We start from the raw sequence: 17,263 nt of genomic DNA on the forward strand, positions 1-17,263 counted from the left end.
ACAAATATCATTATTAATTTTTTTGTTGTTATAAAAAGTTTGGCCAGATTTGAAAATAAGTAACACATTTTTTTTTTTATTAAAAATGTCTTACTCTGTCATACAAGAGACACGATCCAAGCTGTTTTTTCTTCCCCATCCCTCCTCCTACATCTCAGGTGAGGATTTCGTAGTGAGCAGCCTCTTCCACTCTCCAGAGGCCGGGGGAATCGCTCCTGAGCTCTCCTGCTTCCTCAACAGATGCTTCATTGCCAGGGTGCGATGCCTGTTGGACAGCACCTCCGGCTTCCTGGTGAGTGGTCTGAGCTGGAGGTGCCAGCTGAACTCCACAGCACCCCTCGTCATAAACAGAAATGAGCAGAATATGCATTCAAATAAATCTCGTGTCTGCTCTCTGGGGGAATACCAAGGCCTGTGAAAAGGATTATGACCCTGCTGGTGCAGAGAAAGTTGTGTACAGTTATTTATAGCTGCATTGGAAGTCATTATGAGGAGCCTGGACACAGGAGCTGATTCATCTCTCATGGCTATGACTGCAGCGGTTTGGAGACAAACAGTGGAAACACTGGAGGCCCTGATGGTTAAAAAACAAGAATATGGTCCAGTTACACTCTGTGTTTTCATCAGGGTCATCTGAGTTCACCTTTTCTCTTCTTACATCGGCTGCAAAACAGAAACTAATGTGTCACTTTCTGACATGATCATGGAGGCACTTGTTGCCAAGATGTTTTATGCATCGTGGAAACAACTGCAGAGATAAAAAAATCCGAAAGTCATGCACTAAATTCAGGCTGTTTGTGATTTAAAGAGCAAGAGGAGATAACAATTTGGTGCAGATCTGAAGGTAAAAATCTGTCTTGGTTGGAGCTTCCAGGATGCAGGTGGAACAAGTTTCAGATCCTCACATTATTTCAGGAAACCTCTTCCTCTTTAAGGAAACCAAACAGCTGAGACCATATTGAGGTAGTCCAGTCATTCGGGATGCAGAATGGTATTAAAGGGGGTTTTATTCTGCATACCTAAAGGCCCTGCTCTTCTCAATTAAAGGGAAATTTTGTGTAATGTTTCTTTATTCTGTGAGTGTATATGCACAAAGACAACCAGCACATTTTCACAAAGCGTGTCAGAAAACCACCATTACATCTCTTCAAACTTTTAACTCCTCTCCTCTCCTCTCTCAGACGATGCAGTTTCAGGGTCGGCTGAAGTTCCTCCAAGGTCAGAAAAAGAAGTCAGCCTCCGGGGCCCTCGTTCCTCCTCAGCTGGCTCTCTTCTGCATAGGTGTGCCCCTCCTGCTGCCCTCCATCACTGAGATGAAGATGAAGAACATGCTGATGAGGGGGAAGAACAAAGGAGGAGGAGGAGGCATGATCTCCGCACTGGAGCGTGGGTAAGACGAAAGAAAACTTCCTGAGTGAGAATCTTAAACCGTTAGACAGATGAGGAGTGTGCACATCAGACTTCTGAAACCACTGATCGCTTTAATGGGGAATGCCACTCTGTGATTAAAGGTCAAGCTTTTTCACACACACTTTCTATCCAAACACCATCAATGCAGCTTTCAGTGTGATGCATGTTGGCACCTTGTGATGTTGTTGTTTTGGCCTTCAGAGATCCACAGACATCTCTGCTGGGGGGGCTTGAAGTAAAGGTCAAATCACATCTTCATCATCATTTCAGTTTCTGTGAAAGCCCGGAGTTTTGGTGTTGATTTTTTATTTGGTTTAATGTAATTTAAAGGTAAAACAAACCACTCTGTGACTGCAAAAACTCAAAACAAAACTCCCCCACTAAGTAGAAGAAGGACTTTTGCATTGGTGCCTTTTTCAATTATTCATTTTCAGCGTTTCTTTGTGAAGAAACTGACCTCTTACCAAGCAAGAGGCCTGTTAAGAACAAATACTGAGCCTCTGTGCTTCATGGATCAGTAACAGGCCGAGAGTTCAGCAAGCAGGAGGAAGACACTGAGCATCCCCTTTTCTGTTCACTCTGCATCATACATGACAGGGCTTAAGGGTTTAGTCTTCAGTAAAATCACTATTGTTAACAGTGAAAGCAACATTTTTGTTCACTGTCAGGGAGTGTCATCCAACATAAGATATTAACATCACACCGACCAAATACAAAGGATTTCTGATGCTTCAGTACGGAGCCCCCAAGGGGACATGAAGGAAAAAAGAGATTTTCTTGAGATCTTGCAAAACTTTCTCGAGATTTCACAAAGATATCTAAGGATCTCACAAAAGTTTTGCAAAATCTCGCAAATGTTGTCAAAGGGGTCATGGGTCAGTGTATCACTTCGGTGTCAATAAAATCTAAAAAAACAAACAAGAGTGGAATGGGAGGTTGCTGATGAATTCAACCATAACTGCTAGGTCAGAGTAAAATCTGTGACAGGATAGTCCCCTTGCTTTAAATATTCTTTCAAATGTCTTTTGCTTATATGACAACCATGCCTACGTCAGAAAATTGATTTTATATCTTTATATTTGAGGCCAATCTCAAGAATTTTTTTTTGTAAATCTCTCCCACAGGTGCGCGCCTTCCATTGTTTTGTTTGCCCCAGAAGTAGATACACTGACCAATCACAACTGAGATAACATTTGCGAGATCTTGCAAAAGATCCTGTGAAAATCTTTGATTTTTTTTCCTCCATGTCCCTTCTGGGGCTCCGTATTTCAGTTTTTGATGAAGCAGAATATTTCATAGTACTGTATCTTCCATGAATCATTTTCATCATCATCATCATCATCATCATCATCATCATCATCATCATCATCGTCGTCATCATCGTCATTGAAACCTCAAACAGCCGAGACAGACCTAGTCAGGAAAAAATAACAGACTGCTTACCACAGCGTCCTTAAGAGCAACAGACTCATGATCTGTGAGCAGTTTATATGTTAACTGACAGAGTGAAAAGCGACAGAGATACAAAGAAAAATAATGGTTTTGTAAAGTATTGCAAATCTTGTGTGATTAAAGGTCTTAAGTGGTACCACATGTGATATTTACTCCTTAAAACACCCTGAACAGGAGAAGTATTACATTTGGAGGAATTTATCTTGAAATACACAACTTTTTTTTTTTGCATGGATTATTAAAATTGTTAATTTCAAACACGTAAAATATCATGAAATAATTCACCCAGCACCATCACCAACAGCTGATCTCAAGTTCAAGGATTTAAATTGTAGAATGAAGCACAAGACAGTTAAAAAAAATGCAGATTAAAGATCTGTTATTGCAACCAAACCCAGAGAAATAAACAGTAAAGCTTCACAGCCTCAATAAAAGTTTGAGTCACGTTTCAGAAAAATGTGTTGTTATAGTTTTATCTTTTTTTTTTTATTGAACAAAATCTTCAAACAGCCCAAAAATGTTTCACTCTGGTTGACTCACAGAGAAGGAAGTGGCAGAGTGAAATCTAAAAGTATGAGTCACACAAACAAATCCCTTCAAACCAGAAAGACCACATGAAAACACAGCAGAATTAAACAGAAATTAATATAAAATGTTAAAGATTAAATGAATCTTTTAAGGATCTTTGTACTTGACATGAACACACTGACAGCATGGTGATGTGTTGTTCAGTAAAGAAAACAATCAAAGCGTCTGCAGAGCAGATGGTAAATTAATCCTCCAAAATCAGGAGATCAGAAAAGACAATTTAAAGAGATTACCAGGTTATTTTATGAAAGCTGAGGGTTAAACATGTTAGAGTTTAGCGAGGGCAGAGTCTGAAGAGGAAATGAGAATATACAGTGTTGTTCTGCTCATCGATCTCTGGGTCCAGGCCTCGGAAAAGATGAGTCACTTCTGGAACAATACTCTCTTGAACTTAAATGAACCGAACGTACGTAGATGTTTGAGCTCTGAGTCATCGATGTGCAGGAAAACATTCAGTCTGTGGACATTCTCGTCCTCGAACAGACCACCTCCTCCAGCATGTCCCAGGGGAACACTCAGACTTTGTATAATCTGACTGACTGATGTGTTTTCTAATCATCTCTCTCACCTCTTCCTCCTCTTCTTCCTCACAGCGAGCGAGGAGAGCACCTCCGCAGACACTCCTTCAGTGGAGGAATGGGAGACATCGCAGACCCCCTTCTCCTTTCCTGTCCCACACCTGGTGTCACCCAGAGAGGACACCACACCCCCTGGACCCCGCTCTCCAAAGACAACCTCAAGTATCGCCCTGATGGCTACTACAACCAGGACGAGCCGCTCAACTACTGCAAGTCCTCCATGGGTCCACATAAAGTTGGGAGCCCGGGTCTGGGTGGCGGTTGGCCTCTGCGTCCAAACTCAGGTCCACTCAGAGCTGGTCAGGGCATCGGATACATCCCTCCAAACCGCCTGAACAAAACTGGGCCATACGGGAAGCCGTACCGCCTCTCCCCAAGCTGTCACAGCGGCCGAGGCAGCGAGGTGTTTGTCTCTAAACTCTACGGAAACGTCCAGATCCCCTCAGACCCTGATGCATACTGTGTGGATCTGGTGAAGAGTGAGAACGGGTACGGTGAATGCTATGAAGGTCACCTGATGCCGCCCATCAAGGTAGAGCACGACTCAGACTCCGAGAATGGCTGTGACGCCTACGGGCAACCCTGGACCAGTCGGGACCCCGAAGCCATCAACCGCCGCTACACAAACGGGATCTACGACCACACCTCAAGCCTCCATCTCAAATCAGAGGCAGATTATTACGATACGCAGTACTCACCCTGCCAGCGAGGGAAGGCAGGAATCAGCCCGCCGTACAACAACGGCAACTATCAGAACTATGCAGTCAACAACGGCGGCAACGCCAGTGGCCGTTTGTTGAAATGTGACAAAGACTTGGCCAACGACAACAACAACCAGTTTAGTCCTCAGAGACTCTCTCACTCAGACTCGCTATGCAGCAACCAACCCGTCAACCTCATGGACTCTCACCTCTATCAGCAGGACCCCCACAAGGCCTACATGCACCCGGACTACAACAAGCACGGCTCTTATGAGTTCAAAGGTCACGGACTCATCCACTCTATTAAGCGGGAGCCCATGGACTCGCCGCCGTGGTCCGAGAACGCTCACGACATCAGCCAGGCCATGATGGTGGGTCAGAGGAACGTTATGCCGTGTGTGATGAGCACCGGACACCACAAGTCCAGCCCCTACATTTACATGCCCTGAGAGAGATCAGCTGATGATTTAACCATCACACACACACACACACACACACACACACACACACACACACACATAAAGAGTCAGTGTGCATTAAGGTTGGGGCACCCTTGACACCAGCATCATCAAACAGACAGACTATGAACAGGGTTCCCAGGATGTCTCCCATCAGATCACCTCCTCTCCTGATGAAGAGGTCACAAACAGGCTCAGGTTTAGTGTCGCGACAATCACAAATGAACTTTCAATCCAGTTTATGGAGAGATGATTTTGTTTTTAGAGTACTTTTTTTGTAGTTGGTTCCAGGCACTTTTTTTGATTTTAGTGATGCTGAGATGAGTTATGTGTAGAGACACAGTTTCATTTTGTCGTATGTGATGTGCTCACTGGGCTTTGTGGGAAGAATTTTGCCGTAAACAAAAAAAAAAAAAGAAAAAAACTTGTTGAAAAACTTTGTTCACAGGAGGCGCTCTCACACTTACTGCTGGGTTTATAGAGAGACATGTCTGATATCAGGAGCGAATCAGTGATGAGTGTTTGAAGGGTAACCTGAAGGATAATCTGCCTTTATCGTGGTTCTCCATTTTTTAATGCTTTAACTGTAAATAACATCATTTTATCATCACCGCCCTTAGAAACGGCGGCTGCTTTCTGTGCAGTTTCATTTAGTTTGCAGAGGTTTGAATCAATCAAATGCAGTACAACAGACTTAAGTTTGTAACCAGGTGATATCTGATAATCAGCAGCTGCAGAAAATCTAGAAAACATGACAGTCTTTTCTATCAGAGCATCACTGTGTCCATGCCAGAGCTTTGCATGACTTGATGTGGGGAGGAATTGCTGCAACTGAGGACTGTTCAGTGTGGATGACCATCTGATGCATCCTCATTGAAATGTTGCTTTCAAATCTTACGTTCATGTGACAGAAAGTGTAAGAGTGTTTCAAATCAGTAGACCCTCTCAACAAAAGCAGTGTTTCCACAGAACAGGGTTCAGGTTCAGGAGATGCTGGTCCTCTGCTGCCTCTGTGTGTTACTCTCTGTGTTTGATGGATGGTGTTCATTCCAGATGAGATTGAGATTATTTGTGCTCTGCATTAGACACCAGAATACTCTGTGTTCGGTCAGAAAATGGTATCTGCAGTTGCACTTCTTCTTGATTTTGATTGGTCAGTGAGAGTGGCAAGACACTGCAGTCCCAAATTCATGCTATTTGAGTAAAATTACATCTAATTCACCCACTGGGATTGTTGTGTGTGTCTGGTGTGAACACAACATAACAGAATTACTAGTGTTGAATACACTTTGAGGTTGAATCTAAATTGGTCATTTACACCAACAAAATTACACTAATGAAAAAAACAAACATTTTAATCAACAAAAGAGCCATGGCTTGCTTGTTCTGTGGGATGAAAGGAGTTTTGGTCAGATTTTAGAGGTTTCAAAGAGAGAGGTGATTCAAGTTGAAAATAAATGAGCCTCTTAAGTGAGGCAGCAGCTTCACAACATTTTATCTAAGAGAATCATTTAAGCCGCGTTTCCATCAAGCAGACCAGTTCAGTTTGTCTCGGTACGGCATGCATTTTGTGGCGTTTCCGCTGACTTATGCCGGGACAAATCCCGAGACGTGCCGTCCCACTTTTTGGGACTCTTTTGTATGGGTGCCAGACTGAACCGATCCACTCTTGTAAGGTGGAGCTACAACACTGCAGACTGTTGATTGGTTGAAAGAATCACCACTTACCCCACGACAGCGGGGTAAGTGGTGATTCTTTCAACCAATAAACCCGTAAAATGCGGCTTTAGATGCTGAAATATGGGAGACAAAATACCAGGATGACCCTTTAAAGAGAGAAAAGTGTTCATTCATCAAGGTGGGTATGAGAATTTGAACCCTGACAGGGTGAGCAGGGGGCATCAACCAGTCTGAAAAGATCCTGATCCTCAGAAACTCATTCTCAACTATTTTATTTTATTTAATCAAAGCAAGGAAATAAAACATCAATAAAGTATGGGAGGTCCTAAGAAGTCATATCTTCTCCGAGCTCCAGATTTTGAATATAAAACAAAAGGTTAAATTCAAGTAAAGCACAGTAAAGCACATAAAGTTTAATATCGATGATGGTAAAAGCAGTATTTTAAAATAAATAACGACTCAGATCACGCTTGATGAGTGAAGGTCAAAGTATTTGTTTGAACTGAAGTAAAAAAAAATCCCTTGTAAAAGTTTGATGTTAACTCTTTCTGTGCATGGTCATTTCATCATCCTGGGTCATGAAACTCCTGATGAACAAAAAAACGATTGATTTTTCATCGTTTCTGTCAGAGAAAATGTTGTACAGTGTGGAGTCATGTTTCTGGAGAGCTCAGCATTTCATCTGGATGCAGCCATTGCCGATTTAAAACATTTCCTTTGAGATGAAAAACACTTTTCATGTCGTGTGTTTAGTCCGAAAGCATCAGACTTTGTCTTCACAGTCAGTATTTTTGCACAAATAAATGAAAAGCACCAAATTGATTCGATGTCTCAGTTCTGTGGAGCTACGCTCGTAGTTTCTGACTTGCACTACTGGGAGTAGTTCAGACGAGTTTTTTAATCGACACGCACAAGTGTTCATGGTGTCACTGTTTGAATCTGTCTTTTCTCTTTGTGTGTTCATTTCAATAAATGTTTGATGATTCGTATTTATTGTGAGAGACAAAAGTGCGTAATTTAAAAAAAAATACAGTTTGAAGGCTTTTTCTGTTATGGCTTTTTTCTTGCTATGTTTTTAATAATTGTTACAGACTGTCATACTTGTCTCATGGAGGAGGTAGCTGCAAGGTAGCGAACACAGTGTACATATGCAGTGTCTTCCAATGTTTCTACGTGTTTTTGCAAAATGGGACTTATCTATTAAAAGACTTTTCTTTGTATGGAAAACCCGTGAGTTGTCTTTTTCTTTCTTTTGCTGCAGACTATGAAACAACAAAGGAATTCACTCAAGTCTGGCAGGCAAATGAAACCTGATTTGATCACAATATCAAGAAAGGCTGCTTAAAGGTTAAAAGTGTGAGCTACGTTTTAAGCTGAAACCAATCAACAATGAAGCTTAAAGTCTAATTAGTATCTTAATTTGATACTTATCTAGGGTCACTTATTCCAGAAAAAATCAGAAAAATTAACTTTAAGGGGCTGTGAGGAGTTTCTAAGTGATCTTAAAAAATGCCTGATCGTAATACACACTTTAAAATGAGAGTTTTAACACCAGTATTGCAGGTTACAGGTAACTTTTAAACTGCTATTTCTTAGCTTCCCGATCAGTTCGAGCAGCACTGAATTGTTTAGGTCTCTATGACAACACCACACCAGCTGATGAAGTTTAGTAGTGAGAAGAGATAAGACACAGAGATCTGTGTTTTTTCTCTGCTGAAAACAAATTCTATGACTAATTTTGTAGTGATGGTGGACACAGGAGACTAACTGCTACAGCCTTAAGCTTGTGCACTTAGCTAAGACAGGAGCTAAAGGCTAAAACACGGGCTAAACTGTGAAAATGTCCATTCCAACTGACAGTCAGCAGTTATTCTGCAGTGGTCTACTCAAACTTGAGAGTCTATCAATAAAATGAAGAGTGAGGTTACATTAGCACTGATTGGTAGATGACTGGCAGTACATAGCTAACCAAGAATGAACTAAGGTTACACGTTACGAACATGTCTTACAGCACCAGACTGCCAGCTGCACTAAATATAGATAGCTACTAAACTACTTACAAACTGACAGTGTTTACTTGTTGTCATGTTAGCCTACAGATACGTCGAAGCACCGGGCTGTGGATGTAGCTAACATGTAGCCGGCAGCTTTAACATTTGCTTAATGTCGTGTTTCAAACCACAGTGCTACATAACTATACTGATTAATACCTTACCTCCGCATGTTGTATCCAGTAAAAGTTGTCTTGAACAAAGAAAATTTGTTTCGATCTGATCTCCATTTAATTACAAAACAAACACATGGCTCATTAAAAGTAATTTACGACAGTTTACAGAGGCTCTGGGCCGGATGGTGCATCTTTAAAGGCTCTGTGAGGGGGATATGTTTTGCATTGATTGCAGTAAATTGGCAATATTTTGGAGGACAAAGACAGTGTTTCCTGTGAGCACTATCACCCACTATCATAGCGACGTGAATCTTGCGAGGTGTGCATTGTTTTGAAGCAAATGATGGAGAGTTGAAGGCACAAATAAATATACAAAGCATTTTTTTTACAGTTACGTAAAACTAATGTTTGAATTGTGACAACAAGCAATATTCTATATTAGATTATATTCTACCAGTGCTCATCTACCAGCTCCAACCTCACCAAGCAGAGCTAACGTAACCTCACTCTTCATTTTATTGATAGACTCTCGGATTGGACATTATCACAAACATTTGAGCCCCTGTGTTCGCCTTTAGCTCTTTCACTCTCCCATTCAGCTTTCTTCTGCTCTTCTGTATTCTTTCTATTTGATGGTGAGACTCCACCATAACTACAAAATTAATCTAAGAATTCATTTTTAAAAAAAGAGATCATGCTTCTCATTTTATCAGTTTGCTTCACACTGGCAAACTTTGCAGACCAGCATACTGGAGTCACAGGAATTTTTGATCTATGTGGCATAAATGGATCAGTGTTTTTCTTAAGTAAGAAATTCAAATGCAACTTCAAGCAAATATTGAGTGTCAAACTTTAAAGTAATGCAGTGAGTTAACAAGTAGGCTAATGATTTTAAGCAAAGCAGGATAAGTTGAGACATTTACTGCACAGTGTGTTCAGGCTACAGGCATAAAACCAGGCTGGTGTGCCTCAGGACTCGGTTTAGGGAACACTGTTGTTCAAAGCTCAACAGTATTGGTCATATTGTTCCCAATTAAAATCAGTTTAAATGTGAGAAGCTTTGGATAAGGATTAGGAAGACTATGAGAAATCCAAATTGTTTATGGCAGATACATGATCAATCCCCTTACCCTGAGCTGAGGTGATAGATGGCAGGATATAAATTTACTGCAAAATAATTTTGTCTTGTCACATGAAGCATTACTCACCATCATTAACTGAAGTGATGTCGCAATGTGCAGCAAAACTGTTGCTTACGGTTATTGTTTTTTAGCTCACAACTTTCTATTAAGGTGGCTGTAAGACCTAAGATACAGCGATTGTCATCTCTGGTAAGACAAGAAAAAAACATCTTAGCAGGACTCAGGAGTAGATATGTTTTTCATGCTATGGTTAAACTGCTGTAATGGAGCATCAGATCAAGAGTAGTCAGTGTGTAAATCTGCCCCTTTCCTGTCCTCACAAGTGTTTCCCAGAGCTGAACATGTTTTAATTCCTTCGTCCACTTTAGATCCTGGTCTGTCTGTGTCTGCTGAATTTTTCACATTAATTGACTAAGGTCGCATCCTTTAGATTTGTGTCTCTATGAATGATTAATTCTCAGCAGAGTAGGATACGGTATCTCTATCCCTGCTGCCTGTATGATTAATGTGCTGTAAAGCTGGCGTGACAGCTCCTTCACACGATCATGGGAACCTTAAACTGTTTCTCACCATCATTTGGGGCATCAGCTGGAGCTGGTAGAGTTGGCACCACTGAGACAAGGAGGGAAGGAACAAAGGAAGTAGACAAGGAGTGGAGCGAAGGAGATAAAAATGTAGAAGCGTGGTCAGGTCCTGGCACTGTTGCTAAGTCCTCTGTAAGGACAGCAGCTATTGGCTGTCCTAGAAGCTGCTAAAATATGTCATCCCCTAACCTGCATAACTAGCTATTTGTTTGTAATTGTCATGGATGCTGTGGGAGAGAGGCATAACTTTGTGAAAGAGCCAAAAAGAGTAAAAAAAAAGTAAAAAAGTAGATGGTAAAGGGATTTATCACAGAAGCCAGAGTTATTGAGAAAAGATTATGAACCCGAGTCCTCAAAGTCAGAGTTGCAAAGTGAAGATGGAGGGCCGGGGGCTGGGCTGTTAGACAGAAAAACCAGGGTCGAATGCACTGGTCATAAAAAATTTTGAGTTCCCTGCGTTCCTGAATGAAGTCAATGTCTGTTTAAAGTGTGTGTCCGTTAAACTGTTGATCCGTTCATCATTGTTTAATCACAATCCTTTAGGCATAGACAGTTCTCCATCTTAAATCACACTTCCCATGAACAGTGTTAGTTCCCCTGGTGACACTTAGCTGTTCAACAATCAACCCAACAGTTCCGTGTCCAGTGCTGATGTTTGGCACACTCATGTCAACACAGGAAAACCAGAAAGAAGTGATCTCTTCCTCTCGTCTGAAAACCGTCAGATTAAGAACCCAAGGCTGCAGCCCTCAGATTTAACACTGCATTCAGGTCTTTACATGAACTCATATTTCACATTAGCAGGAGGATCTGAGGTGAAGAGGAGAAGAAACTGCACAATAATATCAACAGTAATGATCCGTGAAGACCCACAGATGGCAGGAAATGGTTTGGAGGCTTTAAACTGTGATAGGTTTACAGGGAGGTACACCAGTCGACCATGACGTTAAGACCTCCAACTGGTGCTGTGAAGATCATTGATCATATTTGTGGGATCTCTAAGGCAGTCGATTAACATTTAGTCCTGAAGTTTATGGAGAATGGCAAGTGTAAGGATATGAGCAACTCTGAGAAGCACTAAATGGTGATCGCTGGACGACTGGGTCACAGAGTCTCCTAAACTTAGTGTGGGTCAGGTAGTGAAATGACTTGATGAGGGAACAGCAATATAGGCATAGAGGTAGAACATTTTTCTACAGGTCATATGAGTATCATATCTTAGGTTTGTTTTTGTCTGTTTTTGGATTGGTCTGTCAGTGTAATCCCATAGCAGGGCGCTGCTGGTCTCTAGCATCGCTGTTTTGTGGGTCACAGGCAAAGGTGTCAAGTAACAAAGTAAAAATACTTTGTTAACTTACTTAAGTAAATATTTGGGGGTATCTAAACTTTACTCGACTACTTGTTTTTTAGCTGACATTTATTTCTACTCCTTACTTTTTTAGGCAAATATCTGTACTTTCTACCGATTATGCTTCAAAAATAGCCTCGCAACTTCTGTTTCTCCCAGCTTGTCATCGTTCAAAAAGACATGCACCAGCAAAGTAAAAACCTATCCTAAAGTCGTGTCTTCCGGAAAGAGTGAATTTGATTGTGGATGGATGGTATGTACAAACGTAAGACCATTCCAGCATCCTATTGGTTTGTACATGATCCATCACACCTGCACATGACACAAATCATGCCACACTTTGGCAAGGACATAACAGACATATGTAGCATAGTATGAAGATGTCCGTGGTAGAGACTCAAGACAGGAGATGAAATTAATGAATAATAGGCACCTGTGGCACAGCCTAAGCGTTTGACCCTAGTGGCATTTCCCCCCCTTTAAGTTACTTTTACTTTAATACTTTAAGTAGTAGTTTTGAAACCAGTGCTTTCACACTTTTACTTAAGTTAAAAGCTTGAGTTGATACTTTAACTTCCACAAAAGTCTTTTTAAACCCTATTATCTATACTTCTACTTAAGTAATGAATGTGAATACTTTTGACACCAAGGAAAGGGAAACTGGAGAGATGGAGACAGAGTCATGGACAGCAGAGGCTCACTGATGTGTATGGAGTGAGAGTTCATTAAACAAAGTGCTGGAACAGTTCTTGCTGGTTCTGATAGAGAGGTGCCAGAACATATGAAGATCACAGTCTGTAGTGTTTGAGGCTGCAGACCACTCAGGGTGTCCATGCTGACCCCTTACCAACACTTAAAGCTCCAATGGGTGATCTAGATGAAGACAAGTCAGTATTTCAGATTGGAATCCATAAAGGCTCCACCTCACAACTTCAGGAGCTGAGATCCTCTGTATGTTACTGACCCTGACTCGTACCATGGTCACCGGCTAATGACACATCACTGCACAGATTTACAAAGGACAGGCACAGCTCTGCAGCCTTACATACATCATGGCATGAATTAGATTAAAGAGAGTTAAAACAAACTCATGTGAAACAGTGCGTTGTATCTCTCTCATGTTTCCCCAGAGGAGCGTTCGGCTTTGTTTCATGACTGATGATGTGACAATACCGGGGAGGGAGGAGGGAAGCTGACTTTAAATGTTTAATATTCAGACAACAAGCACGCAACCTTCCATCACGCCATCTGTATGACACTTGTTCTGGACGGGGAGGGGACTGGCTGAGAGACAAACAAAGAGAGACAGAGAAGGAGACAGAGAGAGGGGAAGTGTGGAGGTGAGAGAAGAGAAGTTAACGTGGATGAGGAGTGATAACAATGAAAAGAGCACAGCCAATCATGAAAGAGGAGTGATCGCTCAGGGCTACCGTAGCCTAAGCAAAGTGTTTGATGCTTGTTGACAGCTGTATTTGTGAGGGGGAGTGTGTGTGTGTGTGTGTGTGTGTGTGTGTGTGTGTGTGTGCGCAAACCAAGACTTATAATCCTATACCATGCAAGGTTGCGTGACCGCTCATACCCACTCATTGCTGCTCTGCACACCATTTGCCCTAATTGGTCACACCCACTCTCTCTCTCTTACACACACACACACACAGACACACACACACACACACACACACACACACACACACACACACACACACACATACAGACACACACAAACATATAGACAGATGCATCAATGCATACATAGACACAACAATGTCGGCATCTCCTCCCTTTACCCCCCGGTGAGATTGAGGAGGATCCTTCAGGGGGTGTCACAGACATATATGCTCATACACACATGTATGCACTTTATCATGCACTTACACACACACCCAACTAAGCATATGGAAGATGGTCACGCAATCAACCGCCAACATCCCCCACATCCCACGCTATTCCTTACATCCAGTTTCAATCAGAGAACAAACAATGGAAACAAATGTTATCGCTCATCCCTTCGCCTTTGTCTGCTTCTGTAAAAAACACATCTCCAAGTTAAAATGATGTTAAGGTTGCCCATGGCCTGTTTATTAAATAAACTGCAGAACCATCTAACCGCCACCTTCAACCTTCTTGACGCGCAGGTTGTCTTCAGTTGGAGCTGTATGGAAGCCTCAGCAGATTGGACAGGTGCACCCTGTTCAGATTTCTGCAGCCGGATTTCTTCTTGTTTTTATTTTTTGCCCTTATTTGACAGGACAGCGTGACAGAGAGACAGAAAATGTAAGGAGGAAGTGGACTAGCGTGCAGCAAGTACTGCAGACCTGAAGTTGATCCTTTGACCTGCACCGTGAGGACTACATGCAGCCCCTGCACGAAAGTGGGCCTGCTCTGATTTAACCGGCGCCCCTGCTGCCTTACACTGACCCATGTCACACATAAAAGCAGCGCACATCCAGAGATAGACCCATTAGATTTCGTTCTCATAAAAAACAAGTAATGATCCTGACATACTCATATATTACAAAGAAACCCCTCTGATTCTCCTTAAGAAACTAACAAGATATTTTCAAAATCAAATCAAAGCTCGACAAAGCTGCGTTCAAAGCTTTCTACTTTTTTATTGTAAATCAATGTTAAATGAGACTTTATTCCTACAAAGGAGCAGGTCTCCTTCCAGACGGTGCCATCTTACATTGACTTTTTTCTACGGCAGCACAGAGCAGACAAACATGTTGTTTTTGGTGGACAGAAATGCATGTGTAAAAATATATTTCAGAGCTTTGAATGTAGTTCCAACTTTAATAAATCTAAAGAAAATGATATTTACATATACCTATGTATTATCAAATAAAACATCTTATATGTGAGAAGTCGTACAAGATGTTAGGATAAATGTAAACACATGATTTTTTTCCCTCTCCCAGCAGTTTATTGTAAAGTGATTAACAATATTTTCCCATTCAGTGGAGTGGGTGAAGTGAAATTTGCAATGAATGCACATTTGATGGTGGCGATTTGAATCTCAAAAATAACTGTTTGTTGGTTAAAAATTACGGACAGATTTCATGAACAGTTATTTAAAGAGAATTAAATTTTTTTTTTTTTTTGGTTGAGTTTGGTGTGTCTATGTAAATAAAAAATGCAGGACTTTGGTGTGATAATATACTGAAAATTGTTACAAATTAATTTTTCACAAATGTAGAGTTTTTTTTAAGTTACTCCTTGTTATTGTTTCATTTCAGCATAGGAAAAAAAACTATAAAGTCTTATTTCTACTCTTAAAGGAAAAGAAATTTCTCAAGACTTTGAATTATTCAGTTTCTTTAAAAAAAAATAAAGCTTTACAATTTTAATTTTAATTTTAATTTATTGCAGTTTGTGGCACTTTAAATAATGCCAATAATTTTTTTTTAAATTTTGATGAGCAAAGCATAAACATGTTTACCAAACATTTCCTTTCCATCACTCTAACATTTCTCACTCTATTATCTGTTTACCCCCTTTTAATCTAATCACTTTACTTAAAAAGTCGTATTTCAGTGATTTTTGTGACTTTTTAACCTTTCAAAGGTTTTTTTTTTTTTTTTTTACCTCTGATTTGAAAACTTTTTAATTATTAACCAGAACTTCTGGTTGTGTGCTTCTCACAGATCTTTATAATTTATTAATTAACATAATTAAAACCAAACCAAACACAAAAAAACAAACAAAAAAAAAACATAATTTAATTTATCTTAACAAATTCCACAGCCCCCTTTCCTTACATTTTAATTGCATTCAAAAGAAAACATTCACTTTTTTTTCCCTGTATCTCTGCGTCCAGGTGAAGCTCCTGACTGACACTTTTGACAACATAGACCTGTATCTTTAACCTGAGTGCTGTCTGTAGTCTGGCCTGCAGGAATTTTTGTTTATCTGTTGTGATGTAGATGTTTTGAAAATACATTTTTCAGTTGATTTTTGTGCACTCATTGAATTATTTGTGTGTGTGTGTGTGTGTGTGTGTGTGTGTGTGTGTGTTTGTGTGTGTGTGTGTTTTAAGTTTCCATGAATTATTTGTAGACTGTTTTTTTTGTTTTGTTTTCATTTTGTGGATTTTTGTCAGCTCAGAGGGCTGCCTCAGGTTGGAACAACAGCATGCTGATTATCAGCTGATTATCACTGATTGTAGTGGAGTTAACTTTGATTTACCTTTGGTCGGCTAATCCATCAATATTTATCACATTTGTCTCTTACCTGGTATCCACTTAACTGTGCATTCACCTGAATGTTTAATCTGATTAGTGATGACGTTGAGCCCTTTTTTAACAAGTCAGCATAAAATATAACTATAAAGTAACACTACGGTACTAAAACATACTTCTGACTTTTTCGGTTTTAAGCAGGAGGTGTCGGAAAAGTTATCAGTGTGGATTCAAAGTAAAAAGTCAGAGGATAATATACTTTTTTGTGATTTTAAAAAGCACTTCTTCTGATGGCAGCACCTGAACCAAAACAACTTAAAGCACTTAAAGCACACAGGCTTTTCCCTGCAGTCTAAACTCTTGCTTGTTTTGTACGTCACTTGGGAAAAAAGCGTCTGCTAAATGGAACTGCAAAAACTGAAGAAATACTGTAATTACAGGCAGAGCAGATCAACAAGAAGAAGAGACGGCTAAGGCTGTTTAGTGTTTGATTTTTCTGTTTATACCTAAATAATCTGCCGCTAAAACCAAACTTTTCTTTAGAGGAAACGTCCTCCGGTGCAGCCTGTTGATTCATGAAAGAGAAAAGCAAGCGCCAACACAGACAATAAGTCAGTTGCATGTGCGCGCTCTATATCACACTCTCTCACACACTCTCACACACTCTCACACACACACACACACACACACACACACACACACACACACACACACACACACACACACACACACACACACACACACACACAAAATTGGTCCAAAACAATGTCACTGCATTCTAACTTATGACACCAACACGTGTACACACAAACACACACAAGGTCACTGTCACACACTCCCACAGTCTGTTTTTTTGGAGAAGAGCCAAACACACAGCCTGAAGTGTGACTGTAGAGACTATCTGATCATTTCAGTGAAAGATTAGGAGACTAGATTAAGATTAGAAACTCTTGTTACTGTGTTTGTTTGATTTTGTG

At 40.7% G+C, this 17,263-nt stretch overlaps 1 protein-coding gene across 1 annotated transcript in view; it reads left to right on the forward strand.

Moving 5' to 3' along the window:
* ahrra (aryl-hydrocarbon receptor repressor a) overlaps window positions 1-6,927 on the forward strand; it is a 91,993-nt gene extending 85,066 nt beyond the window's left edge. The window contains exons 7-9 of the mRNA XM_074693692.1: window positions 159-292; window positions 1,182-1,390; window positions 4,044-6,927. Coding sequence (XP_074549793.1) covers window positions 159-292; window positions 1,182-1,390; window positions 4,044-5,178 — 1,478 coding nt within the window. The 3' untranslated portion in view covers window positions 5,179-6,927. The remainder of the gene's footprint in view (window positions 1-158; window positions 293-1,181; window positions 1,391-4,043) is intronic.
* The last annotated feature ends 10,336 nt before the right edge of the window (window positions 6,928-17,263 follow it).

Source organism: Halichoeres trimaculatus, unplaced genomic scaffold (genome assembly GCF_033239565.1).
Source record: "Halichoeres trimaculatus isolate MK-OKI-2021-1 unplaced genomic scaffold, fHalTri1.1 fHalTri1_scaffold_18, whole genome shotgun sequence".
In the NCBI taxonomy this organism is placed as follows: domain Eukaryota; kingdom Metazoa; phylum Chordata; class Actinopteri; order Labriformes; family Labridae; genus Halichoeres; species Halichoeres trimaculatus.